The 27715-nt window shown below is 56.4% G+C and overlaps 2 protein-coding genes across 2 annotated transcripts; both read left to right on the plus strand.

Annotated features, from left to right (window-relative positions):
* The first annotated feature begins 10 nt into the window (after window positions 1–10).
* Window positions 11–2892, plus strand: SLC35G6 (solute carrier family 35 member G6). Its single transcript, XM_045797369.2, has one exon. The coding sequence runs from the start codon at window positions 707–709 to the stop codon at window positions 1811–1813; it is 1107 nt and encodes a 368-aa protein (XP_045653325.1). The 5' UTR covers window positions 11–706; the 3' UTR covers window positions 1814–2892.
* Window positions 2893–3244: 352 nt separating this feature from the next.
* On the plus strand, window positions 3245–26454 carry POLR2A (RNA polymerase II subunit A). The gene is made up of 29 exons (XM_045797359.2): window positions 3245–3734; window positions 12279–12411; window positions 12556–12692; window positions 12785–12958; window positions 13057–13338; window positions 13555–13716; window positions 13816–14036; window positions 14206–14338; window positions 14828–14952; window positions 15050–15260; window positions 15791–16000; window positions 16143–16311; window positions 16504–16598; window positions 16736–16939; window positions 17079–17301; window positions 17728–17911; window positions 18319–18490; window positions 18582–18687; window positions 18781–18986; window positions 21395–21619; window positions 21761–22007; window positions 22299–22399; window positions 23168–23272; window positions 23355–23537; window positions 23718–23921; window positions 24093–24279; window positions 24381–24494; window positions 24646–24795; window positions 24897–26454. The coding sequence occupies exons 1-29, from the start codon at window positions 3642–3644 to the stop codon at window positions 26051–26053; spliced, it is 5913 nt and encodes a 1970-aa protein (XP_045653315.1). The 5' UTR covers window positions 3245–3641; the 3' UTR covers window positions 26054–26454.
* The last annotated feature ends 1261 nt before the right edge of the window (window positions 26455–27715 follow it).

Below are 27715 nucleotides of genomic sequence, written 5' to 3' on the forward strand. Positions count from 1 at the left end.
ACAAAGTAATATAAAGCCAAAGAAGTCTCATTACAGAGCCACTCTGAAAGAGGAAAAAAAAGAGAGAGAAAGAAAATGAGACAAACTTTGGAGCCAGAGACAAACAGAAAGCCAGCCAGGTTGGAAACAATGAGAAACTAGGCCCACCCCCACCTCAGGAAGGTTCCAGGGAAGAACCTCCCACCCCCACCTCAGGAAGGTTCCAGGGAAGAACCCCACTCCCACTCCAACCAGGTCACAAGGGCTGGAGCTCCGAAGGGCCCAGGCCCCCTGAGCCAGGAGTAGAGGAGGAAGTCCAAGGAAAGATGGTGAGTGTGGGGGTCAGGGAGGCATAGCCCCTTTCCCCGTAGCTCCTGACTGCTCCCTTTTGTCTCTTCCCCTAAAACTTTCCCAGCTGTCCTGGAGACACCCACAAATGAAACGCACAATGGTATACCCACATGTCCCCGGAACCTGTGACATCACACAGACGCCCGGGATCGGAGGCTGCCTCCCCTTCCCCAAACCAACCGAGCACTGCGGAGGTCTTCTTTTTCTTCTCCGCAGAACAGCTTCCCCAGAGAAACACGATGCTCCAAGACCGTTCACCCCCTGCTTCCTGCTTTAGAGGCCCAAGGCCCACACCATACCCCCTCCTCCAGTTTCAGGCCCTTTCTAGCTCCTGAGGATTCTCCTCAGCAACACCGCCCGCCCTCGCTACTGTCCCATGAGGTCCCAGACCCCAGCCTGGCATTCGGCCGACCCCGGGGCCCCTGGGGCCATGGCTGCCCTAACGCCCCAGCTCCTTTCTCTCTCACAGGCTGGCAGTCACCCCTACTTCAACCTGCCTGACTTCACCCAGCCATCGCCGCCCTCCACTCCGCCCAGCCTCCCCTCGCACCAGCGCTGCCGGCCCTCCGATGCCACCAAGGGCCTGCTCGTGGCCCTGCTGGGTGGGGGCCTGCCTGCTGGCTTTGTGGGCCCCTTTTCCCGCATGGCGTACCAGGCTTCCCACTTACCCTCGCTGGAGCTGCTTATCTGTCGGTGTCTCTTCCACCTCCCCATTGCCCTACTACTGAAACTGCGTGGCGACCCACTGCTGGGACCTCCCGATGTCCGGGGCCGGGCCTGCCTCCACGCCCTGCTCAACGTTCTCAGCATTGGATGCGCCTACAGTGCGGTTCAGGTGGTGCCTGCTGGCAACGCAGCCACGGTCCGCAAAGGTTCTTCCACCGTCTGCTCTGCCCTCCTCGCCCTCTGCCTCGAGAGCCAGGGTCTCAGCGGCTACGACTGGTGTGGTCTGTTGGGCAGCACCCTGGGACTAATCATCATTGTGGGACCTGGACTAGGGACACTGCAGGAGGGGACGACGGGCCTCTACACCGCCCTGGGCTACGTGCTCGCGTTCCTGGGTGGCCTGGCATTGTCGCTGGGGCTTCTGGTCTATCGCTCCCTGGACTTCCCCTCTTGCCTACCAACAGTGGCCTTCCTGTTTGGCTTGGTGGGGCTGGTGGGCTCTGTGCCAGGCCTCTTTGTACTGCAGACCCCTGTGCTGCCCAATGATCCTCTGAGTTGGAGCTGTGTGGGGGCCGTGGGGATCCTCGCCCTGGTCTCCTTTGTGTGTGTGAGCTATGCAGTCACGAAGGCCCACCCCGCCCTGGTGTGCGCCGTCCTGCACTCCGAGGTGGTGGTGGCCCTGATGCTGCAGTATTACGTGCTCTATGAGACCGTGGCGCCTTCCGACATCATGGGAGCAGGGGTGGTGTTGGGCAGCATCGCCATCATCACCGCCCAGAACCTCAGCTGTGAGAGGGAAGGGCAGGTGGAGGAGTGAGATCGAACTTGAGAGCCTGGGGGTTGGGGGGGGCAGGGGGAAATAGAAGGAGAGACTGGAATACAAACATGGGAGAAGTGACCGGAAAAGAGCTGGCATGGGAGAGGGACACCCCTTGGAGTCAGGGGTGGAGAGGGACTCTACCTAGAAGACCTGAAACTCGCCATGGGGACCAAGAGATGAGGAGTCTAGGCTGGGGCTTGGGGATCAGGGCATAACTACAGGGTAAGTAAGGTCTGAGGAGCAAACCAAAGGGGCTGAGAGGCAGGCGGGCCATGAGCCACGGGGAGGATTTTTCCCTCAGCAGCAGAGAGAAGAGCATTGGGGCTGGAGTGTTGGGGGGCTTTCAGGCAAACGGACAGAGCGAGCAGCTGGGGTAAGGGAGCGTGCCTTTTTTCCCCTGAGAGACAGTTTCCTTTCCTCATGGTTATGCCCCCCCCCCCGCCGGGTGGTGACGTGACACTGACATCAAACAAGGATCACTCTGAATGTGGCTGTGCACTTGGTGTCATCTCTGCTTTGGAAGGAGAGTGAAAGTCCTAGTCCGCTCTCATTGGAGAATCCCTTGGGATCCCTGCCCCCTCCCCCCACCCCCACCCCCGCCAATCTTGTTTCTGAAATATTCTAGAAGGGGGTAGGATTTCCTAACGTTCAGACGCCTTGACCCTGGATCCCCCAGGACTTCTGTGTTCCGCCCCATGGCTAATCTGCTTTTCCTGGATTGTCGCGGTCCCGTGATCTCTCCCGGACAGTGGCCAGCCTCCTTCCGGAGAAGGCTCCCCGAGCGGAGGCCTCTTCGAGCGCCTCGGGCCGGGGGCTCCAGGGCCACAGTTCTGTACAGCGCTCCCTTGGAGGTCGGGAGATGCCCAGCCGTCCCAGGAGGCCGCTCGACAAATATCAGCTACTTCCGGACAAGCGATTGGCCTCGCCATCTTGATCAGTTCATGCATATTCAGCGTATCTACTGCATATTCATAACCAAGGACGGCCCCCAGCGCTCCCCCCTCTGGGAACCCTCTTGGGAGGACCTGACCGGCCCCGCCTCCTTCATTACCGATTCTCAGAACAGACCATTTTCCAGCGGAGGGAGGGGGGGAAATTAATCGGAGACTTTTGCTGAAGACGAAAGCGCGGTCCAAACTAGAATAAAAACGGCCTGTATTTTCCCTCGGTCCTTCAAACCTTAAATCTCAGGGCGGGAGGGAGCAGAGAGGGGAGGCGGCGAGGTAAAACACGTTCCCCACCCCCGCGTCACTTCGAAAGGTCGCCCAACCAGGGCGCCGGGGAGGGACGACCAACGACTCGAGCGCGCGCTCCGTGCAGGCCGGCGCAGTCGACCCCGTAGCGCAAGGGAGGGCGGGAAAGGAAGGGGCGGGGATGCAGGGGCGAATCTATAAAGGGCGTCATTCGGCCAGTTCGCTCCTCAGAAGCGCCGAGAGCGCGGCCGGGACGGTTGGAGAAGAAGGCGGCTCCCGGAAGGGGGAGAGACAAACTGCCGTAACCTCTGCCGTTCAGGAGCCTGGTTACTTATTTATTCGTTACCCTTTTTCTTCTTCCTCCCCCCCCGAAACCTTTTCCTTCCCCCCCCTTCTTTTTTTTCCTTTTTGGGAGACGAAAAATCTCCGGAAAGGGGGAGGAGAGCTCCTTTCGCTCCTTTTTCACTTCCCCGCCTCCTTCCCTCCCCCACCTTTCCCTCCTCCGGCTTTTTCCTCCCAACTCGGGGAGGTCCTTCCCGGTGGCCGCCCCGACGGGGTCTGAGCACCTAGGCGGAGGCGGCGCAGGGTTTTTGTAGTGAGGTTTGCGCCTGCGCAGCGCGCCGGCCTCCGCGATGCACGGGGGCGGCCCCCCCTCCGGGGACAGCGCATGCCCGCTGCGCACCATCAAGCGAGTGCAGTTCGGAGTCCTCAGTCCGGATGAACTGGTAAGCGGCCCTGCCCTCCCTCTGGTCCCCGCACGGCGCGGGTGGGGCCCGACGGTGGCCGCCCGGACGACGGGCCGCCGAAGCCGAGTGTCGCGAGTGTCCCGTCTCCGGGACGGGGGCCGGGCCGCACTGGGGTGGAGGGAGATTGGGGGACCGACGCCGAAAGAGAGCAGATGAGCCCTGGGGGTGGGTGGGGGGCGCTTTGCAAGTTCGGATGAGAAGCCGGACCCCAGATCTTTATTCCCCCCTCTTCCCTCCGTAACTATTCGTTGAACGCCTACTGTGTGATAGACACGACAGACGCTGGGTTTGCAGAGCTGGACCAGACGCAGGAGGACCTTGCCTCCTATTGGCACTGTCCGTGGGAACGGGCAGGGGCGGCAGACAGTAAGCATACAAGTAAAGGAGCAAACAAAACAATTCAGCTCGTGGCAAGTGCTTTGAATGGAGCGAAGGGGAGTTACCGAGGAGTGAGGCTTCTGTGGGCGGGGTGATGTCAGGGTGCGAGAAGCCCCCTCTGGGGAGGTGACATTACCTGGATGAGGAGGCAGCCAGTCCTCTGGGCCACAGGTTCTAGGACAAGAGCTTTTCGGGCAGAGGAGACCACAGGTGCGAAGGGCCTGAGGGAGACATGAACTCGGTGTGTCCCAGAGGCTGGAAGAAGTGCCAGTGTGAATGGGGTTTAGACCGGTGAGGAGAGTCACCGAAATGGGCTGGAGAAGCATGAAACTGGGCAGGCCCGGTGGGATGTTGTAAATCATGGTAAGGAATCGGAGTTTAATTGTTTTTAATAGGAAGCCTTTGCAGAATTATAAGCCGGAGAGTGACATCAAGTTTACATTGAAAAACCCCCAAACTACTAATACTTGGGTTGCCCTCTGAAGAACTGATTGCGGGGCAGGGCTAAGAAAGGGAGCGGGAGACATCAGGTAGTAGGGTGGTTCTGGGGGAGAGCTGTTGGTGCCTTGGACTCCTTTATGGAGTGAACGGGAGGGAGCCAGGTGTCTGGAGAGAATGGCATTGAATGGCCATCTTTGTGGATGGAGACAGTTTTGCTGGAGGACAAGGCACAGCCGGTGAAAGTTAGGAGCCAGAACCTCCTAACCTCACACCATACTAAAGAGTAAATGCCAGGTGGAGTTAAGCTTTAAATCTAAAAAGCAAAACTCGAAAGCACCAGTGAAATACAGAAGGCTTGTGGGGGCTGATTCCAGGGGCAGAACCCCTTCACGGTAATGAATGAATTATCGGTAAATTTTATTGAGTGCCTATCACGTGCTAGGCCCCGAGCTAAGCATCTTTTCTTTTAAGATTTTAAGTAATCTTTACACCATAACATGAGGCCCGAACTCACAACGCCGAGATCAAGAACCACATACCCCATTGACTGAGCCAGCCAGACGCCCTAGCATTTTATATACAAGGAAAAGCAGGACACGTTTCACTACATAAAAATAAGAGCCACTTCTCTTTATCAGAGGCACCATGGATGGCTAAAAAAACAGATTGGGAAGCAATATTTGCACTGTGGTAGTCAAGGTTAGATTTCTTAATATACAAGGAAGGCTTATAAATCAGTAAAGAAAGCACACACCTACTAGACAAATAGATAAAGGACACAAATAAGCAGCTCACAGTAGTAGTACAATGGCCAATAAAAAATACTCAGTTTAGGGGCGCCTGGGTGGCACAGTGGTTAAGCGTCTGCCTTCGGCTCAGGGCGTGATCCCGGCATTATGGGATCGAGCCCCACATCAGGCTCCTCCGCTGGGAGCCTGCTTCTTCCTCTCCCACTCCCCCTGCTTGTGTTCCCTCTCTCACTGACTGTCTCTATCTCTGTCGAATAAATAAAAAAAATCTAAAAAAAAAAAAAAAACCCTCAGTTTACTAATGAAAACATGCAAGTTAAAGTTTTTTCCTTTATCTGATTTTTCTATGCTGGCAAAAGTATTGGGAAATAAGCATGCTTATATATTGTAGAAGGATAAACTGATACAGCCTTTTTGGAGGACAGTCTGACAGTTTTATCAGTCGTTTACTGCGTATTACTTGGTTCAGCAGTACCACTTCTAAAATTTTATCCTTAAATAAAAAACTAAATTTCTGCTGTGGAGCATGCCTTTCCCCGGGTCTTGCCTGGTTCAGCAACCACACAGTGGCCAGACCATTCATCCACTTACTCAGGCCAAAAACCTAAAAGCTGTCTTTAATCTTTTCCTTCTCACAACCTGCACTTGGTCCGTCTGCCAGTCTGTCAGCTCTTTCTTCCGAAATGTGCCTGGAATCCGGCCATTTCTGACCATCTCCATCTGGACCGTCATGTCCCGCTCCACCATCATCTTTCCCATGGAATACTGCTGCAGCCCTAGCTCCTACTTGTTTCGCAGTTTGCAGAGCAGCTGAAGAGTTCTTGTTATCAGTCTCTGCCCTGCATGGAATCCTCTCTGGAGGATCCAAACTGCTTTCTCTGAGCTGCATTGAGGTCCTGGCTTATCTGGCCCCTGCCTGCCTCTCCAGCTCATTACCAAACTCCTCTTTGGGTTGTCTTTAAGCAAACCGACCTGCCAGTTCTTCCAACACTACGAGTTCTTTCTTGCCTCAAGGCCTTTATTGTTCACTGTTCCTGCTGCTTAGAGCAACATTGCCCAGACCTACCCAGGCTTATTCCTTTACATCCATGTATTCTGTGCTCAGATGTCCTCTTCTTAGGACAGCTTTCCTGACCACCCTGTTTCAATAGCATCCCCCCTGCATCCTTTCACCCCTGGTCTTTAAGTAATCTCTGCACCCCATGTGGGCTCAAACTGACAACCCCAAGATCAAGAGTTGCATGCTCTTCTGACTGAGCCAGTGGGGTGACCTCCAACCCTGGTCTTGACTTTATTTTACTTCATAGCTTGCCACTCTCTGAAAGGATTCATTTTCTTTCTTTCTTTCTTTTTTTTTTTTTTAAAGATTTTATTTATTTAGTTGACAGAGACAGCCAGCGAGAGAGGGAGCACAAGCAGGGGGAGTGGGAGAGGAAGAAGCAGGCTCATAGCAGAGGAGCCTGATGTGGGGCTCGATCCCATAACGCCGGGATCACGCCCTGAGCCGAAGGCAGACGCTTAACGACTGCGCCACGCAGGCGCTCCAGGATTCATTTTCTGTTTCTTGCTCCCTCAGGAGAATGTAAATTTCATGAGGGCCCCTGTATTCACTGTAATTTCAGCATCTCAGAGTGTGCCCGGCACATAATCGTGGTGTGATGAGAATGAGTTAAGTTAATGAGTAATGGAGCAATTGGAAAGGACACAAAGATATATGTAGAACGGTTTTTATCACAACATTGTTTGGAAATGATATTGTTTGACATTATAAATTGCCTAAATATTTGCTAATAGGAATTCTATGGAGTTAACTCGGGGTGTGTTCTTAAACTAGAACAAGAACTTCCCAACAGGCTGAATCCCGTGTTCCCAAACCGTGCTGAGCCAGTGCCCCAAGCTCTCAGGGGCCCAGGGGGAGATTTAAGTTTCAGGAGAAGATCTGGAAGATCAGCTACGCGTCTGATGTCCGGAGAACTAGGAGTTCCTGACAGTTGCCTTTCGACATTAGGTGGCGCCAAATCCCTTTCGGTTACGTCATATCTTGGGGAAGCTGGATTTTTAGCAGTTACCAAATATAGCCCTCCCCCCCAAAAAAGTACGTAGAACAAGAAATAAGGGTGATGCTGTCCAATCTGATCCCAAGATCTGCCAGGTCGTACAGGGCCCAGCAGGTGGCAGAAGTAAATCATTGTGGTTATTTGGGAAATAATAAAAAATTTTTTTAATATATTGTAATCTTTTTCCATTTATGTGTGTTTTTTTAAAGGCTCTGAAGTTGGTAGGACGTAGGTGTTTATTAAGTTGTTTGGCCTCGGGTACTTACTGAGTGGGTCTCTTTGGACCTAGGGGTGACACGCTTGAACCACTAAGGGCTCTGTGAACTGAGGGACTTCAGGGATCTGAGAAATAAGTTACTGACCAGAATGCGGAGTGAGACCCTGTTTATGTAAAAATAGGAGCCTGATTACATTTTACAAAACGTGGAAGGCTGGTGGTTCACAAAACAGAGGCCGTCTCTGGTGTGCAGGGGTGCGGGGGGGCTTGGGTTTCGCCCTGCACTGCTTGCAGTTGATGTAATGCTCCGGTGTCTCGAGGGAATAACAGTTCTGCTTCTGGGAGGAGGATCGGAGGGAAGGGGCCTGTTGTGGAACAGACGGTATCTAAGAGTAGAGTGTTTTCCAGAAGTCTTGTGGAGGGCTGTGTGTCAGGCACTGAGGGCTTTTGGAATTAGCTGCAGGACAGAGCTGTTGTCTTGGCGGTTGTCATGGGTGTGGATGTTGCTGAGTCCTGAGGGAGAGGAAGCAAGGAGGGTCAGCGCTCCGGGCTCTATGCAAAGCTGGTACGGAGCTCGATGACACTTGAAGAGGTTGACTTCTGTTCATGAAAAGCTATTGTCTACCGTGAAAAGGATCATTTTATTTATTTATACCCCAGCTTATTCCCGGAAGGATTTAAAACATCCTCGTAGATGTGTGCTACCTCGGTGGGTCAGAAGCTTATTCTCCTTCAGATTATTTATAAACCAGGGAGGGATTTCCTGCACATGCAGCAAGGATTTACTGGCCCTGTGCGAGGCGCTGATCCTTGCCCTCAAGGGTTGCAATCCAGTGGGGGAGCCAGATGAGTAAACAGGTAATGACGGTGGGGCTGAGAACCCTGCTGGGGTGTGCGGTGAGGCTAGGGAGGCCCTCGGTGGCCATTGCAGAGAGGTGACATTTGAATCGAGTGTTAAAGAATGTAAAGTTTCCCGGAAAGGAATTTTGAGAGCTCTGTTGCAGTGGGAGGGGGTGCAGAAGGGGAGCACGTCTGTAAGAGGGGATTCAAGCCCAGTTCTAAGGACCATGTATGTTTTACTAAAGGCAGAGAAAAAAGGAGTATTTTTTTTAAAGATTATTTTACTTGAGAGAGAGATACCGAGCAAGAGCAGGGGTAGGGCTGAGGGAGAAGCAGGCTCCCCGCTGAGCAGGGAGCCCGACAAGGAACTCGATCCCAGAACCCTGGGATCATGACCTGAGCTGAAGGCAGATGCCTCACTGATTGAGCCCCCCAGGCGTCCCAAGAGTTTTTTGTGTATTGTTTTATTTAAGATTTTATTCTGAAGTAATCTCTATGCCCAATGTGGGGCTTGAACTCAAACCCCAAGATTAAGTCTTATGCTCCACCACTGAGCCCGCCCGTTGCCCCTAAAGAGAACTGGTATTCACTGAGAATCTACAGCTGGCTTCTTGTGCCTCAGGGGCACCCCTGGGACCAGCTTGCCCCTCAGGAGCCTAACCCTTATCACCTGGGTAGCGAGACCAGTGTTTGGAGGAAGGGTTGGGGCTAAGGTAGTTTGTATATAATCTGAAATGACAGTTTGTTACGTTGTGGTAGGGAGATTGTCCGGAACATTCCAGGACAGCCCCGGGCCCCATCGCAGTACCTGGAAGCAGGTAGTCCTTAGCAGGTGGGTGGCTTGGTGAGCATGGACTTGGAGCGGAGGTGCATTTGCGCATGATTTCCCTCAGCTTCCTCTCTGGTGACCTTTCTGGCAGCCACACTCAGGCTTGCTTCTGCCTCCCTGTGTTTCAGTCAAGGTGAGCAAAGCCCTTCGTGTTTCTCAGAAGACACAATGTAGCTGATGGGGCGCCAGCTTTGTGAATTTAGTCCCCCCCAGTCCTGTCTCCTGAGACTTCACCAGGTCATCGTGATGAGGTGTTAGAACCTCTTGCATCAATAGACCATTTGGTTTCTGCTCAGCAGTGGCTAGTCAGATCCATTATGGGGGCATTGCTGGCCTGACTGGCAGGGGACAGCCTTCTCTCTTTTCCAGGGTCTTTGAAGGCACTTCCCTGCAGCCAAGGGCCCTAAGCAGTTGAGTTCAGTCTAACAAACATTCATCAGGAGCCACGGGGTCCAGGACGATAGAGAAATGCTGTCTGCTGAGAGATACTGACAATGCTTGGGGAAGACAGAGGCCCCAGTAGATAATTTCATTGCATTGTGAGATGCACAGTGATAGAGGGGTTATGGAAGCTCAGAGGAGGCTCTGGAAACACTTTCTGGAAGAAGCAAGGCCTGAGCTGAGTCTTTAAATAGCAGTTAGCCTTGGGGGGCAGCGCCTTGCAGACCCAGCTAAGAGCATGTATGAAGACCTGGTGATGGGGGACCACAGGGGACTCCATCACTAATGTGGAAAAAGAAAGGAAAGTAGAAATGTCCTAAAACCCTTTTTGTAAGCTGTCCTGCTGAGTTTAGACGTCATTCTGAGCGCAAGAGGGTCTGAAGGTTAGATTTCCACTTTAGAAGGAGCACCCCAGCTGCGTGGATGGATGGGAGAGAGGCTGACCACCTAAGGAGCGCCCTGATGTGAACCCCCGAGGAAAGGCCTGGCCTGAGGCAGTGGTTGGAGGCGTGGAGCAGAGGGGCCAGGTTCCGAGACTGTTGAGGTGCAGACAGCCAGTGCCGGTGCTGGGTGGCTGGTAGGATCGGTAGGTGTCGTTCCTGAGCCCCTGCCCTGTCCTGGGCTTCAGCAGGTACGCGAAGTTACACAGTTCGTGAGTGGTAGAACCGGGATTGCAGACCAGAGGTCTCTGGCTCCGGCTGCGCTCAGTAAACCCGTTTGTGCCTGAGGGTGAGGACGGGGAGGGGCGGGTTTTGGACTTGAGTGCCACCAGCTTAGGCGGGGTGAGGGAAGAGGCGGATTTTTGTGGAGAAGGGAGTTTGCTGTTAGACGTGTTGAATTTGATTCAGTAGATAGTTTATTTTTTTATTTGTTTAAAGATTTTATTTATGTCAGAAAGAGAGAGCACGTGAGCACAAGCAGGGGGAGTGGCAGAGGGAGAAGCAGATTCCCCACTAAGCAGAGAGCCCGATCCGGGACTCGATCCCGGGCCCTGAGCTCATGACCTGAGCCAAAGGCAGACAGTTAATCAACTGAGCTAGCCAGGTACCCCTTGATTCAGTAGAGAGTTTCATACAAGAATCCAGAGTTCAGAAGCAAGGGGAGGCCTGGAGGCAGAGAGTCAGACCTTTTCGGGATAGAGTGAGCCTCGAGGGACAGCAGGCCCACTGCCTCCAGGGTGTGGATGAGCTAAAACCGAGGGGCGGGGCGGAGTGCGTGCGTGTGTGCGTGCGTGTGTGTGTGTGTGTGTGTGTGTGTGTGTGTCTGACGAGCTCAGGCTGGGCGGGCCTGCCGGCTTTGGCAGAGTACCACTCCTGGGTCTCGGGCCTGGTGTGGGGGCTGCAGGGGAGATGGATCACTGGGCTGTGCTGATTGGAACTCCCTGTCCTTTTGCCCAGCGTCGGAACAATGCACAGGCGATCCTGGCTCTGCCACTTTCTAGCTGCCTGTCCTTGGGCCTGTGGTGTCATCATCTGTGAAATGGGGACAGTGATGCGTTTTTTATCAGTTAGCTGTGATGATCACCCGGAAGCCGTGTCCCAGGGTTGCAAGAATTGTGTCTGTGCTGCAGCTCGGAACAGTGGGATGGGTGTGTGTTGGGCCTGGAGAGGGTTGGGTTTGAGTCCTGCTGGCTCCCCTTGGACAAGTCACTTCACGCAGCCTCAGGTTCCTCCTGTCTGAGTGACAGGACCTCATTCATAGAAGGCGAGTGGATGGGTTTAGAGAAGGTGCACAGAGTGCGGTTGGCGCCCAGCATGAAGTAGACTCGCCAGTCGAAGCTTTTTTTAAGTTTAATAAGTTCCTCCCTGTGGAAGTTGAGTGGGTCAAACCCAGCTAATGTCAAAGTCCTTGGTTTTTAATGTGCAAAAACTAAAGGTTTCTTCAGCCCACCTCTCGCCCATACCTGCTGTGAGCTCCTCCATCACCCACTCCCTCCTCGAGGGAGTCCTTTGAGTCTGGGGCCCCACCTTTCTCAGAATTCCACCTTCTGGTTCTGCCTCCATCTCTTGGGGCACCGGGGTATCCTTTTGCTCCAGCACCTTCCTCCCTCATCTTATCCTGGGATCTCCATGTAAACAAGGATGGGTTTGGCTGCTGGGCCCTCAGGGAAGGAGGAGGTGACAAGGATAGGGGCAAACAGTGGCTGGCTGGAGGAGCTGAAGCTAGGGGGCCAGGCGTGTCTAGTACCGTCCCCTGCCAGGCACGCAGATTCGGGGCTTGATTTCAGCTTTGGGGAAGAAGCAAGGCATTGATTTTTTTTTTTCCCCCTTGAAACAACTTACTTCTTTTTGTGGTTAAATCCTATGGATGTCAGCAAGCTGGGATTGAGCCCAGAGGGGTGTATGGGGTTTGAGTCCGAGAGGTAGGTGGCTTGTATGGAAGCCAGGGTGTGCCGGATGCGAGTCTGAGAGCCCTCTCCCACCCGGACAGGGACCAGGACCCCCGATATTCGGCGCTAAGCACTCCCAGAGGAGTCGACCCACTCATGCGCTATTCCTCTTTGAGGCCTTCGCATGTGAAGGCTGGAAACTAGGAATCCTATTTAGTTGTTATTGGCCTTTTTTCCTGTAGAAACGAATGTCTGTGACAGAGGGCGGTATCAAATACCCCGAGACGACAGAGGGCGGCCGCCCCAAGCTTGGGGGGCTGATGGACCCGAGGCAGGGGGTGATCGAGCGGACTGGCCGCTGCCAGACCTGTGCAGGTGAGTGCAGGGGGCTGGCACGGGGTCCCTCCAGGGGCGGGAGGCTTGGGTCCTTGAAGAACACCGGACCTGGGGGCGGAGCCCTGGAGACCTAGGCTCTGAGGTGCGAGCTGGGACAAGGGTGTGAGGTGTGTGTTCCCACAGGAAACATGACAGAGTGTCCCGGCCACTTTGGCCACATTGAGCTGGCCAAACCTGTGTTTCACGTGGGCTTCCTGGTGAAGACGATGAAAGTGTTGCGCTGCGTCTGCTTCTTCTGCTCCAAGTTGCTCGTGGACTCTGTGAGTGGGGGCGGGCCCTGGCCTGGGGGAGGGCTGGCTTCGTGGGGGGACAAAGGAGCAGCCAGACTGACCCTGCTCGGCTCTGTCCCCAGAACAACCCAAAGATCAAGGACATCCTGGCCAAGTCCAAGGGGCAGCCCAAGAAGCGGCTGACACACGTGTATGACCTGTGCAAGGGCAAGAACATCTGCGAGGGCGGGGAGGAGATGGACAACAAGTTCGGCGTGGAGCAGCCGGAGGGCGACGAGGACTTGACCAAAGAGAAGGTAGCCGCGCCGGGCCGGCGGGAGGGGGCACTGCGGGAGGGGGCACTACTGGAGGGTGGGCGGGTCTCCGGGCTCACTGGCCCCTCTGTCTCCGGAAGGGCCACGGTGGCTGCGGGCGGTACCAGCCCCGGATCCGGCGCTCGGGCCTGGAGCTGTACGCTGAGTGGAAGCACGTCAACGAGGACTCCCAGGAGAAGAAGATCCTGCTGAGTCCCGAGCGAGTGCACGAGATCTTCAAGCGCATCTCGGACGAGGAGTGTTTCGTGCTGGGCATGGAGCCCCGCTACGCGCGGCCCGAGTGGATGATCGTCACCGTGCTGCCCGTGCCCCCGCTCTCTGTGCGGCCTGCCGTGGTGATGCAGGGCTCTGCCCGCAACCAGGTCAGCGGCTCCTGGGGCCCGCCCGGCCGTGGGATGGCTGGCTGGCGGGCGGAGGGGTGGGAGCCCGGGGTGGAGCACGGGTGCCTGGGTGACCGCGCCCCCTGCCAGCCCCGTGCCTTTGAACGAGGTCCTTGACTTAGTTGAGGATCACGGCGGGGCTTCCGCGTGTGGGAGGCGGGGCCGGCCGGGCCTTGACGCTGCAGACCCCCACGGCAGGACGACCTCACTCACAAGCTGGCGGACATCGTGAAGATCAACAACCAGCTACGGCGCAACGAGCAGAACGGCGCAGCGGCCCACGTCATCGCCGAGGACGTGAAGCTCCTGCAGTTCCACGTGGCCACCATGGTGGACAACGAGCTGCCCGGCTTGCCCCGCGTGAGCGCGCCCTGCCCGGGGCCCACGCGGAAGTGGGTGGGGCCTCCGAGCTCGGGGGCGGGGCCCATGTGACAGCCGGCTGCCCGCGTCTCCCCACAGGCCATGCAGAAGTCTGGGCGCCCCCTCAAGTCCCTAAAGCAGCGCTTGAAGGGCAAGGAAGGCCGGGTCCGGGGGAACCTGATGGGCAAGCGAGTGGACTTCTCGGCCCGCACCGTCATCACCCCCGACCCCAACCTCTCCATCGACCAGGTCGGCGTGCCTCGCTCCATCGCTGCCAACATGACCTTTGCGGAGATCGTCACGCCCTTCAACATCGACAGGTGGGCTTGGTCTCTGGAGCCCTGCTTGGAGAGCCAGGGGTGGAGGGGGCACGTGAGGGGAAGGGCTTGGAGCCTGAGGGGGAGAGCGCTTCCACCTGCGGCCCTGGGGTGAGGGTGGCGACAGGGCTTCCGGGGAGGCCTGTGTTCAGTGCGCCCCTGCCCTTCCCAGACTTCAGGAGCTGGTGCGCAGGGGGAACAGCCAGTACCCAGGGGCCAAGTACATCATCCGCGACAACGGCGATCGGATTGACCTGCGTTTCCACCCCAAGCCCAGTGATCTTCACTTGCAGACCGGCTACAAGGCACGGAACGGGCCAGGGCTGCTCTCCCCACCCTGAGCGGGAAGCTCTCCGGACTGGGGGCCGCCGGCAGGGGGCGCTCTAAGGCTGTCCTGTTTGTTAGGGTCCGCGCCTGGGGCGTCTCCAAAGACCACTGCTCTCCTGGGCGAGCTGTGGCTGCTGGCCACGGGCACCCAGGGCGGGGCTTGCGCTAACCCAAGCGCGGCACCCTGGGTGTGTATGGCAGGGAAGGGAGATCCAGGGAGGAACAGAACAGAAGGCTTTGCGTGCAGAGTCTCTGGGTTTTCTCCTGCGACAGAGTTCCTTGAGGCTGGTGGATGCCGTACTTTGTCCTCCCCTCACCTGGTGTCTGGCCCGAAGGGGTGGTTGATAAGTGTTCCCCATGAAATCGCAGCCTTCTGTTGTCTGTTCCCACCTGCAGAGCATTTCAGGCCCACTGGCTTCCCTTCTTAGCAAGTCCCTTCCTCTGAGCTCGTCCGCTTCCCTCCCTAGGTGGAGCGGCACATGTGCGACGGAGACATCGTCATCTTCAACCGGCAGCCGACTTTGCACAAAATGTCCATGATGGGGCATCGGGTCCGCATCCTCCCCTGGTCTACTTTTCGTTTAAATCTGAGGTCAGTCCCCTGGCCAAGGGCGCTGGGCAGGGCCGAGTGGCTCCCTGATGTTTCACCGTGGCGTCTCCCTGAGCCCGGCCTCTCTTGGTCACTGCAGTGTGACGACGCCGTACAACGCTGACTTTGACGGGGATGAGATGAACTTGCACCTGCCACAGTCTCTGGAGACCCGGGCAGAGATCCAGGAGCTCGCTATGGTGCCACGCATGATTGTGACCCCCCAGAGCAATCGCCCCGTCATGGGCATCGTGCAAGACACACTCACGGCCGTGCGCAAATTCACAAAGAGAGACGTCTTCCTGGAGCGGGTGTGTGCTCCTGGGGAGGGGGCCCAGCTCGGACAGGCACGGCGGCCGGGTGGCGAGGGGAGGATGGGGACGAAGAGCTGTGATGTCTGCCTTGACGTGCCCCACGCTGACCTGTGTGTGAGGCGGAAGGAGAGAGGAGAGGGTTAGAAAGGTCAGCGGCCAAAGAGGGCTTACAGCTTTAGCTCCCCGTTCAAGTTTTTAATGGTGTTTTTCCCTATTTAGTTCTTTAAGATGTCATGTAATTTCAGCTACTTTTAGAAAGGAAAGGTGAAGGGAAAAATAAATGGTTTCGTTATGGTTTTATTTGCTATTTTTGTCATCATTCAATTCATAATTATTGTAAGTAATTTGTATTTCTGTTCAAGAGAAAAAACTCCGAGTCTCACTGTCATAATGAATTTTTAATTAAGTTTGGAAAACGCTTTCCCTGGTCCTCTGCCTCCGCAGTGCGGCCTTCACCCGCTGCCCGTGACCTTCCCGGTGAGGCCTGCAGTGCTGACGTCCGGTCTTGCTTGTCCTTCCCCGCGCAGGGGGAGGTGATGAACCTCCTGATGTTCCTGTCCACGTGGGACGGGAAGGTGCCGCAGCCGGCCATCCTGAAGCCGCGGCCCCTCTGGACGGGCAAACAGATCTTCTCCCTCATCATCCCAGGCCACATCAACTGCATCCGCACGCACAGCACCCATCCCGACGACGAGGACAGCGGTCCCTACAAACACATCTCCCCCGGGGACACCAAGGTGGGAGGGCCACCGCGGGGGCCTTGAGTGGGGTGCTGTGTGCCCAGGTGGTGGTGGAGAAGGGGAGCTGATCATGGGTGGGGATGGGATTTGGACCTGGGGTGCCACCGCAGGGGCCTTGAGTGGGGTGCTGTGTGCCCAGGTGGTGGTGGAGAACGGGGAGCTGATCATGGGCATCCTGTGTAAGAAGTCTCTCGGCACGTCAGCTGGCTCGCTGGTCCACATCTCTTACCTGGAGATGGGCCACGATGTCACGCGCCTCTTCTACTCCAACATTCAGACCGTCATTAACAACTGGCTTCTCATCGAGGGTGAGTAGAGGGCTCGAGCGAGCCCGCTCCTTGAATCCTGACTCTCCCTCTTCTCACCGTTTCTCTTCCACCCTTCGCTTGTTCCTCCTTGGATTTGGGGTTCCTCCGCCAGCTCTCTTGGCTGTGATTCCATCCCAGGTTTTGGGGGGAGCCTAAAGAGGGCGTTGATGGTACTTCTTTTCTTATCCCTAGGTCATACCATTGGCATTGGGGACTCCATCGCTGACTCTAAGACCTACCAGGACATTCAGAACACTATTAAGAAGGCCAAGCAGGATGTGATAGAGGTGAGTGGGAAGGCCGGGCCAAGACCGAGTGACCAGCACTTGGAGTCGTTGAAGGGAGCGTCCGCGACAGCAGGGCCGGGTGTGAGGGAAGGGGGAGCAGAACAGACACCAAGCCCTGCCACCTGCCTTGCACCCAGGTCATCGAGAAGGCTCATAACAATGAGCTGGAGCCCACCCCGGGGAACACTCTGCGGCAGACCTTTGAGAACCAGGTGAACCGCATTCTCAACGATGCCCGAGACAAGACTGGCTCTTCTGCCCAGAAGTCCCTGTCTGAGTACAACAACTTTAAGTCCATGGTTGTGTCTGGAGCCAAAGGTTCCAAAATCAACATCTCCCAGGTGGGGAGCCTTGTCTTTCCAGATGTGGGCCACGGAGAACGCTGGGAGCGCGGGGGTAGGTGTGTTTGGGGGGAGCGTGCTGAGAACTCTGACTCCTCGTGCAAAGGGAGTTAGGTGCACCCCACCGTTCATTCCCCAGGTCATTGCTGTCGTCGGGCAGCAGAACGTGGAGGGCAAGCGGATCCCGTTTGGATTCAAGCACCGGACTCTGCCTCACTTCATCAAGGATGACTACGGGCCCGAGAGCAGAGGCTTTGTGGAGAACTCCTACCTGGCCGGCCTCACGCCCACCGAGTTCTTCTTCCACGCCATGGGGGGTCGCGAGGGGCTCATCGACACGGCCGTCAAGACTGCTGAGACTGGTGAGACCTTCCAGCCTGTGCTGCTGCCAGGGGCGCTGCAGGCCAAGGAGCCCCCCAGGGTGGGGCCGGGGGGTTCTCGGGCTGAAGCCTCCCATTCCCAGGCAGGTGATTTTGTTTCTTGCGGAAGGAGTAGCAACTGAAGCCCAGGAGCTGGGGCAGGGACGGGGCCTCGTGGTCTCTCTCGCAACATGTCCCCAGGGGCTGGCTCCTAGGGGACTCTTCTAGGCCCTGGTCCCAGCTGGTGGCAGGCATGGCTTTCATGGAGAGGCCTTGGGGCCAGGGGGCTACTAGCTGGCTCTTCTGAGGTCCAGGTGGATGGAGGCCCTGGAGCAGCTGGCGAGGCTGCAGGTCAGGCTCTCTGGGCTTCGGGGTCATCTCCCCGCCCCTGGCCCACACCCGGTCCCACACACGGCGTCTTCCGTGCAGGGTACATCCAGCGGCGGCTCATCAAGTCTATGGAGTCGGTGATGGTGAAGTACGACGCCACCGTGCGCAACTCCATCAACCAGGTGGTACAGCTGCGCTACGGTGAGGATGGCCTGGCTGGCGAGAGCGTCGAGTTCCAGAACCTGGCTACCCTGAAGCCGTCCAACAAGGCTTTTGAGAAGAAGTGAGGAGGCTGCAGGCGGGTGGTTCTCGGCCCTGGGGCTCACGCCAGCGTCCTCGGACACCCTTCCCTGCATGCGGAGAGACCACTGGCCCAGAGTATGCCTTGCAGGCACCCTTAGCTCTGAGAGCCCGTTGTCCCTCTTGGCGACAGCAGCTGTGTGGTGGACGGGGCTGGGTGGGAACAGACCTAACCCAGCCCACCTTGTCCCCAGTGACGGTACGAGCAAGCTCAGGCGGGCTGGCCCCAGCTCAGGTCCTGTTGGCCATCCTGGGACCTAGACCTTGAATTTCCCTGCCCCAGATGCTTGGCTCCAAAGCCGCGTTCCGCAGGCCGTGCGGCTCTGGGAGCCTCGCAGGGATCAGCCCCTGGGCCCACCTGCCCCTGTCTGCACGTCCTGCCCCCTGCAGGTTCCGCTTCGACTACACCAACGAGAGGGCTCTGCGGCGCACTCTGCAGGAGGACCTGGTGAAGGATGTCCTGAGCAATGCGCACATTCAGAACGAGCTGGAGCGGGAATTCGAGCGGATGCGTGAAGACCGGGAGGTGCTCAGGGTCATCTTCCCAACTGGTGACAGCAAGGTGTGTATGGGCCCAAAGGTGGGGCCGGGGAGCTGCTGCCGCCGCGGGGATGTGCCTGACTCCTGACCGCCCCCGCTGCTTCCCGCCTCAGGTGGTCCTCCCCTGTAACCTGCTGCGCATGATCTGGAACGCCCAGAAGATCTTCCACATCAACCCCCGCCTCCCCTCCGACCTGCACCCCATCAAGGTCGTAGAGGGTGAGTAGCTGCCCCGCAACCCCTGGGCCAGGCTGGGGGACCGGAGTGAGCCGGGCCCTGGTGTGCCATGTCTTGACCTCCTTTGGCCCCCAGGAGTCAAGGAACTGAGCAAGAAGCTGGTGATCGTGAACGGGGATGATCCCCTGAGCCGGCAGGCGCAGGAGAACGCCACGCTTCTCTTCAACATCCACTTGCGGTCCACGCTGTGCTCGCGCCGCATGGCCGAGGAGTTCCGGCTCAGCGGGGAGGCCTTCGACTGGCTGCTCGGGGAGATCGAGTCCAAGTTCAACCAAGCCATCGTGAGTGGTGTTCTCACTTCAGCCTTGCTTTTCTCCTTTGACCTGTCGACTCGCTGGGCTCTGTGCCCACCATCGCCTGGTAACGGCTTCCGTTCACCGAGGGACTGCGCTGTGCCGAGTCCTGTGCTCGGGGCTTTACGTTCCATTCCCTGGCGGGCTTAAGACGACCCGAGCAGGTTGTTCCCAAGTCGCACAGGAACACCGGGCCGTGGAGGGAGGGGCGACGACTCCAGGAAAGAAGCCGTGCGACTGGGATAGGAAATGGGAGGGTCGTTGTTTATTTTCTTCAAGTGCCTGCTGTGTGCTGAATTCCAGTTTAGACGGAGATGAGGAGTCCGGGGAGTGAGTAGGAAAGAGATCTATAGATACTAGGATAGACCGTCACTTTTTAAGTGAGGATTTTACAGGGTAGTAGGAAGACAGAAGCATTATAATTAGAGGCATGGCTGAGGTTACATGCGATATAAATCCAGTTTTACAAATTAAATAATTAAAATGCATTAAGAAATACTACAGAACATGATTGAAAGAAAGAAAGAAAGAAAGAAAGAAAGGAGGCTTAAGCAAGAGGAAGGACATCCCGTGTTCACGGATTACAAGATTTATGTCGCTAAATGGCGTTAACCCCAAAATGATCTATAGACCCAACACTGTCCCTGTCAAATCCCAGCTGCCTTTTTTGCAGAAATTTATAAGCTGATCCTAAAATTCATATGGAAATGCAGGGGACCCAGAATAGCCAGACAGTTTTGAAAAAGAACAAGATTGGAGGACTCATTTCAAAACTTCCTGGAGAGGTGCAGTTCTCGAGAGAGCGTGATGCTACGTAAGGGTGCATAGGTAGTGAATGAAACTTGAGTTGATGGCTCATGTTTACAGTCGTTACATTTTTGTCAAGGGTGTCACGTCGATCAAACAGGAGAAAATAAGTCTTTTCAACAAATGGTGCTGGGCGGGCGCCTGGGTGGCTCAGTCCATGAAGCAGCCAAACTCTTGGTTTTGGCTCAGGTCATGGTCTCATGGGTTGTGAGATCGAGCCCTGCCTCGGGCTCCATACTCAGTGGCGTGGGGATCTGCTTGAGATTCTCTTCCTCTGCCCTTCCCCTGCACATGCTCAGTCTCTTTCTCTCAAATAAATAAATCTTTAAAAAATAATAATGCTGGGACAACTGGACATCCACATGCAAAAGATTGAAGTTGGATCTCTACCTCACGCTGTATAGAAAAACTACTTCAAATGCATTAAAGACCTAAATACAAGAGCTCAAGCTGGAAAAAGTTTTAGAAGAAAACTTAAGGGTAAATCTTCATTATCTTTGGTTAGACAGTGGAGTCTTCAGTCTGCGCTAAAGAGCACAAAAAAAAAAGACAGAGTGGGCTTCATCTAAATTAAAAACTTGTCCTTCAGAGGACATCACCAAGGGAGTGAGAAGAGAACCCAGAACAGGAGGAAAGATTTGCAACTCGTCCCGCGCGTAAAGAACACATAAAGGACTACAAGTCAGCAACAAAAAGAAAGCTGTGTACGGGCTTGAATAGACATTTTACCCCAAAGAATATGTGTAAGTGACCCGTAAACGCATGAGAAAAGATGCTCAGTGCCGTTAGCCTCCCAGGAAATGCAGCTGAAGGCCCAGGGAGCCACCGCTTGGTGCTTCTTGAATTTAGGATGGAAAGAGGCTGTGGGCAAGGCCGTGGAGCAGTGGGAAGTCTCCCGGGCCGCTGCTGTGGCCGCTGGGGGGCCTCTGGGGGTCACGGTCTGCTGTTCCCATGAAGAGTAGACGCAGGTGTCGTTTGAACCAGCAAATCCACTCCTCAGAATATACCTGAGAGACTGGAGCATACCTGAGAGTGTGTGCCCGGAAAACCTGGTGCACAGACGTCCGTGGCCCCATCGTTCGCAACAGTCAAGCCGTGGAAACAGCCAAAGTCCGTCCGCTGATGCATGGGTAAACAGATCTGCCAGAGCATACAAGGGAATGTTCTGTGGTAAAAGTAACGAGGTGCCAGGCCATGAGAAGACCGCAGTAAACCCGCAGTGACTGAGTGAGCGGAGCCCGCCTGCAGAGGCCACGTACCCTACGACTCTCACGGAAAGGTTAGATTTTATGGTATGTGATCGTAACCTCAGTGGAACTTTGGGGAGCCCCCCACGTGGAGCACTGATACGACATGAGCGTTCAGCCTGTAATGTTAGCACATTCTAGAAGTTAGGGTTTCAGGTGTCAGAGTACCTCCTTCCAGGCGTGGCGCAGACGGTGCAAACATGTGAGGGCGAGAGAGTCAGACTCTGCCACATCGGGTCTCTGCCTCGTCCCAATGCCGGTGTCGCTGTCCTGACTGCAGCTCGTCACTTGCCAGAAGGGAGGCGTCTGCTCTTTCTGACACTGGCTTCTCTTGCTCTGTAGGCCCATCCTGGGGAGATGGTGGGCGCCCTGGCCGCACAGTCCCTCGGAGAACCGGCCACCCAGATGACCTTGAACACCTTTCACTATGCTGGTGTGTCTGCCAAGAACGTGACCCTGGGTGTGCCCCGCCTCAAGGAGCTCATCAACATCTCCAAGAAGCCGAAGACCCCTTCGCTTACCGTCTTCCTGCTGGGCCAGTCTGCTCGAGATGCTGAGAGAGCCAAGGTAGGGGCTGGGTGGATGGGCTCCCTGGCGGGAGGAAGAGGAGGAGAGCCCTTCCCTTGAATGCATGCTCTCTACAGGGAAGTTTGGAGAGGCCTTTAGAGCCACCCACACACCTGTGTCCCTAATCCATCCTTGTCCCAGGACATTCTGTGCCGTCTGGAACACACGACATTGAGGAAGGTGACCGCCAACACAGCCATCTACTACGACCCCAACCCCCAGAGCACGGTAGTGGCAGAGGATCAGGAGTGGGTGAACGTCTACTATGAGATGCCGGACTTCGACGTGGCCCGGATCTCCCCATGGCTTTTGCGGGTGGAGCTGGACCGGAAGCACATGACTGACCGGAAGCTGACCATGGAGCAGATTGCCGAGAAGATCAATGCCGGTAAGGCCGGGAGGGCGGGCCCAGCTCGGGAATCCTGCCTGGGACAGATGTGCCTGGGCTCCCCATCTGTCCCGTCACCGCCCGCCAGCCCCCCGCGAACCACCCACCCTCCCCGCCTTCCATGTGCCTGCTCTGCTCCTCGGGCGCGTCCCTGCAGTTCTCTGCTCCCTTTCCCTTCTCCGTGTTTCCCCTCCTAGAGGGTTCTGGGAGGAGGAGGGGAAGCCAGAAGAGCGCCCCGTCAGGGAGAGTCCTGTCACCATCGTCCTCCTCACGGCCGCTTCTCCCCACCAGGTTTCGGCGATGACTTGAATTGCATCTTCAACGACGATAACGCTGAGAAGCTGGTGCTCCGAATCCGCATCATGAACAGCGACGAAAACAAGATGCAAGAGGTAAGGGGGCCCGAGAGGACAGTGAGAGTCCGAGGTAGAACGCTGGCGAACCTTGTTCGGGACCGGAGACATTAGAGCGAAAGCGGGTGGAGGTGCGGGTCACACTGGCTCATGGAGGCCGGCCATGATTTCCAAAAGTTCTAGCAGCAAAAACGTTTGAAAAGTGAGGTGGCAGCCGTGTAGACCCAACAGGTGGTGGTGAAGTGGGGGAGGCCCTGGGCTCTCCCTCCGTGAGGCTCCTGCGTGAGGGCGGAGGGCAGAGTTGGCGTGTCCTGTGGAAAGTGGGTGACAGTGGCGGCCGTGAGCCCCGAGACAGTGCTGCGCCGCTGACTTCGCTCCTGGGTGCGGCTCCTGAGAAAGCGCTCAACAGACAGGGTGCCTGGGGCCTGAGTCACGAAAGTGCAGAGCCCAGTGTGGGACGGTCGGAGAGTGGATCCGGGAGTTGTGGTGGGTCCCAGCAGAGTAGAGGGCAGCTCCGTACACAAGCCCGCGGGGGCCGCAGCGAGCTGGGGGGGGCCGCCGGCGCCATCGCGGCCCTTGGGGCGCGCGAATGCACACGCAGGAATCGTGTTGGGACGGCGGGGTCTGGCTGCCTTCCCTCAGGTTTCTTTTAGGATCACAAAAATGTGATAAAGGTGATGTCAGAGAAACCGAGGAGGGCAGAGTGTCGGGCCTGACCTGACTCTTAGGTCCCTGGGGAGGCTGTGGTTCGGGGTGAGCCTGGGAGGAGATGAAGGTTCTAGGACTTTGGCCTCGCTCTCGGGGCAGGAAGAAGAGGTGGTGGACAAGATGGACGACGATGTTTTCCTACGCTGCATCGAGTCCAACATGCTGACCGATATGACCCTGCAGGGCATCGAGCAGATCAGCAAGGTCAGCCCCCCCCCCACCCCCGCCCCGTCCGGCAGCGCCCCCCACCCCCACCCCGCCCCCGAGCTCACGCCATCCCCCGCAGGTGTATATGCACCTGCCGCAGACGGACAACAAGAAGAAGATCATTATCACGGAGGATGGGGAGTTCAAGGCCCTGCAGGAGTGGATCCTGGAGACAGACGGTGTGAGCCTGATGCGGGTGCTGAGTGAGAAGGACGTGGACCCTGTGCGCACTACGTCCAACGACATCGTGGAGATCTTCACGGTGAGCCCCCCGGAGCCCCTCTGCCCCGCTCTCTTCCCGCGATCGAGTGTCCGGCAAGCAGTGGCCTCCCGTGTCCTCTCTGGGCATTTGCTCGCTCAGGTTTCTGCAGGCCTGAGTCCACTGTTGAGTACAGGCTGCCCCGACTCCTGACTGACCCTTCACCCCTCTCCGCCATGCCAGGTGCTGGGCATCGAAGCCGTGCGGAAGGCTCTGGAGCGGGAGCTGTACCATGTCATCTCCTTTGACGGTTCCTACGTCAATTACCGCCACTTGGCTCTTCTGTGTGACACCATGACCTGTCGCGGCCATTTGATGGCCATCACCCGACATGGGGTCAACCGCCAGGATACGGGCCCTCTCATGAAGTGCTCTTTTGAGGAAACGGTAAGGACAGACTGCGCAGGGTGGAAGGAGAGGGGGCGGGACGAGGGAGTGCTATAGGAAGAAGGGGTGCAGCAGAGTGACCGTGGGCGCCGGGCTCGGCCACTGCCCTTGCCCCATCGGAGCACGGGGTGTGGCGGCGTCTCACGGGCCCCCCGAAATCGGGTCGTTCAGGTGGACGTGCTGATGGAGGCAGCCGCGCACGGAGAGAGTGACCCCATGAAGGGGGTGTCTGAGAACATCATGCTGGGCCAGCTTGCCCCGGCCGGCACCGGCTGCTTCGACCTCCTGCTCGATGCGGAGAAGTGCAAGTACGGCATGGAGATCCCCACCAACATCCCCGGCTTGGGGGCCGCTGGACGTGAGTAGCAGGGCCTCCGCTGCCCAGACCGGGCTGGGGAGGCGGGGGGGCATGGCCGGTCCCCAGGTGCGGTTCTCAGGAGTCCCTGTGCTTCTTCACAGCCACTGGCATGTTCTTCGGCTCGGCGCCCAGTCCCATGGGAGGAATCTCTCCGGCCATGACTCCCTGGAACCAGGGCGCAACTCCAGCCTATGGCGCCTGGTCCCCCAGTGTTGGTGAGCGACCCCGCCCAGGAAGAGGGCCCTGGGGGTGAAGCGTCGCCATGTTGGAGCGCTGGAGGCCAGGGAGCTCTGGGGACGGTGTTGGGCAGGGTGGGTCGGTTGGGCTCCAGCTCTGGTGTTGACTCCTGTTTCTCTGATGTCACAGGGAGTGGAATGACCCCGGGGGCAGCCGGCTTCTCTCCCAGCGCCGCCTCAGACGCCAGCGGCTTCAGCCCCGGGTACTCCCCCGCCTGGTCTCCCACGCCAGGCTCCCCGGGCTCCCCTGGCCCCTCGAGCCCATACATCCCCTCACCAGGTGAGCCATCCCTGTCTGTTGGGGCCAAGTTTCTTTCCTTCCCAATTCTGCGTTCTGGGTGACTTTCCGTCTCTTATGTCTTTTTGGCTTCTTTCCCACAGGTGGTGCCATGTCTCCCAGCTACTCCCCAACATCGCCTGCCTATGAGCCTCGCTCCCCTGGGGGCTATACGCCTCAGAGCCCCTCTTACTCCCCCACTTCGCCGTCCTACTCTCCCACCTCTCCGTCCTACTCTCCAACTAGTCCTAACTACAGTCCCACGTCACCCAGCTACTCCCCGACCTCTCCCAGCTACTCCCCGACCTCACCTAGCTACTCTCCCACCTCTCCCAGCTACTCTCCAACCTCTCCCAGCTACTCCCCAACCTCTCCCAGCTACTCTCCAACCTCTCCCAGCTACTCCCCGACCTCTCCCAGCTACTCGCCCACCTCTCCCAGCTACTCCCCAACCTCTCCCAGCTACTCACCCACTTCTCCCAGTTACTCGCCCACGTCCCCGAGCTACTCGCCCACGTCCCCGAGCTACTCTCCCACGTCCCCGAGCTATTCCCCGACATCCCCGAGCTACTCGCCAACCAGCCCTAACTATTCTCCAACCAGTCCTAATTACACCCCGACGTCACCCAGCTATAGCCCGACATCACCCAGTTACTCCCCGACAAGTCCCAACTACACACCCACGAGCCCTAACTACAGCCCAACCTCTCCAAGTTACTCTCCAACTTCACCCAGCTACTCCCCAACCTCGCCAAGCTACTCCCCATCAAGCCCACGGTACACACCACAGTCTCCAACCTACACCCCAAGCTCCCCCAGCTACAGCCCCAGCTCCCCGAGCTACAGCCCAACGTCGCCGAAGTACACCCCCACCAGTCCCTCCTACAGCCCCAGCTCCCCGGAGTACACCCCGACCTCCCCCAAATATTCGCCTACCAGCCCAAAATACTCGCCCACCTCCCCCAAGTACTCACCCACCAGCCCCACCTACTCGCCCACCACCCCAAAGTACTCCCCAACATCCCCTACTTACTCGCCGACCTCTCCGGTGTATACCCCAACCTCCCCCAAGTACTCGCCTACTAGCCCCACCTACTCGCCCACCTCCCCCAAGTACTCGCCCACCAGCCCCACCTACTCGCCCACCTCCCCCAAAGGCTCTACCTACTCACCCACTTCCCCTGGCTATTCGCCCACCAGCCCCACCTACAGCCTCACCAGTCCGGCCATCAGCCCGGACGACAGTGATGAGGAGAACTGAGGGTGTGCGGGGCACAGGGCAGCCCGGGTGGTGCCCTCGTGGGGCACAGGCCCCCAGCCCGCCTCCCGTGTACATAGCTCCTGTGACAAAGTTCCTCGTTGAAGTTCTGGTCCCGTTTCCACTGGGGCTTCTTGTCTTGTTCTCCATTGTGCTGTCTCAGAACCCACTCACCCTGCTGTGGTGTTCTCCTTCCTACCCCACCCGCCCCAGGCCTGTCCCCAAATCGAGGCTCCCTCCTTGCCTGTGGCTTGACTGGGGGTAAAGGGTGTTTTAACTTCTTAGGGGCGGTTCCTGCTCTGGGTCGTTATATCTGATCCTCGGGAAGAACAAAGCTAAAGCTGCCTTTTGTCTGTTATTTTATTTTTTGAAGTTTAAATAAAGTTTACTAATTTTGGCCAAAAGTGTGTCACATGGAGTGCTTAATTGGGGGTTCAGGCACACCTGGGCCGCCTGGGCCACTGTCTGCAGACAGCTGTTTATTCTGGGAAGAGGACCTACCATGTGCCCTCCCACGTGCCACGTGTTGCCCTTTCCTAGCTTTATGGTCCAGCAGGTGTGGCCCTGCTCTTGCTTAGCAGGCTGGGCTGAGCGTCTCTGCTCTTTAACCTTTTACTCTCCTGGTAGGTGATCTGGAAAAGCTCAGACAGGTCCTGCTGCGCAGCGGCAGACACGCGGCAGCCCTTCCCAGCGCCACCAGGAGGCGCATTTTCTTCTGGTGTTTTTCCTGCCGCTTTTCAAGTCCCTTCTAACCAGTTCTTGTTTTGGCCTCAAACCAAATTGAGAAGGTTCTGGATCCTGTAATATGTTTGAAAGCGGCCGTGAAAGGATTTGGGGATAATTTGTTGTTTTTGGCCACTCCGTGTTTTCTTTCATTAGTTTCCTGTTAATGTGCGTCTCTGCTTTCTCCATTCTGTATTAGTTATTTCTGCTTTACTTGGGATGTTCTGAAGTTTTTAAATTGAAATATTTCAAAAAACAGTATAGAAAGTTAAGCCCAAGATCTAACTTGATCACTGAGGTTATAGATTATAGATATGCCATTTTGCTGTATTTAACCCCGATCTTCAGTTGTTTAGAAAGAAATGACTTGTTTTTATAAGAAGGATGTATGTTCATTATAAAAGATCCAAGCCCTGCAGGAAGAAACAAATATCAAATCTTCCCAAATCCCACCACCAAGAAGCGAGCGTCAGCATGGTGAATGGAATTCCAGACGTCTCTTGCATCGATCGCACAGAATGATAGAAGGTTAGAAATTATTTAAAAACAATGGGGTTGCTTACATACGGTCTTGAGTTTGGGTCCTATGACGATACCATAGACTGGCTTACAAACAGCAGGTGTTTCTCACAGCTCTGGAGGCTGGGGAATCCAAGGTCAAGGCCACTAGCTTCTTGGTTCACAGATGGTCATCTTCTCATGAGTCCGCACAGGACAGTTGACCTAAGCACCTCCCCAAAGCCCCCAAAGCACCTACGTCCAAATACCATCACGTCAGGGATTAGTGTCCAGCATGGGAGTTTGGGGGAGACAAACATTAAGTCCACAGCACGTACTATGTAATAAATTCAATAATTTTTTAAAGATTTTATTATTTATTTGACAGAGCGAGAGACCACAAGCAGGGGGAGCGGCAGGCAGAGGGAGAAGCAGGCTTCCTGC

The sequence above is a fragment of the Ursus americanus genome, chromosome 14 (genome assembly GCF_024610735.1).
Source record: "Ursus americanus isolate L20-20 chromosome 14, mUrsAme1.1.p, whole genome shotgun sequence".
Classification (NCBI taxonomy): Eukaryota; Metazoa; Chordata; class Mammalia; order Carnivora; family Ursidae; genus Ursus; species Ursus americanus.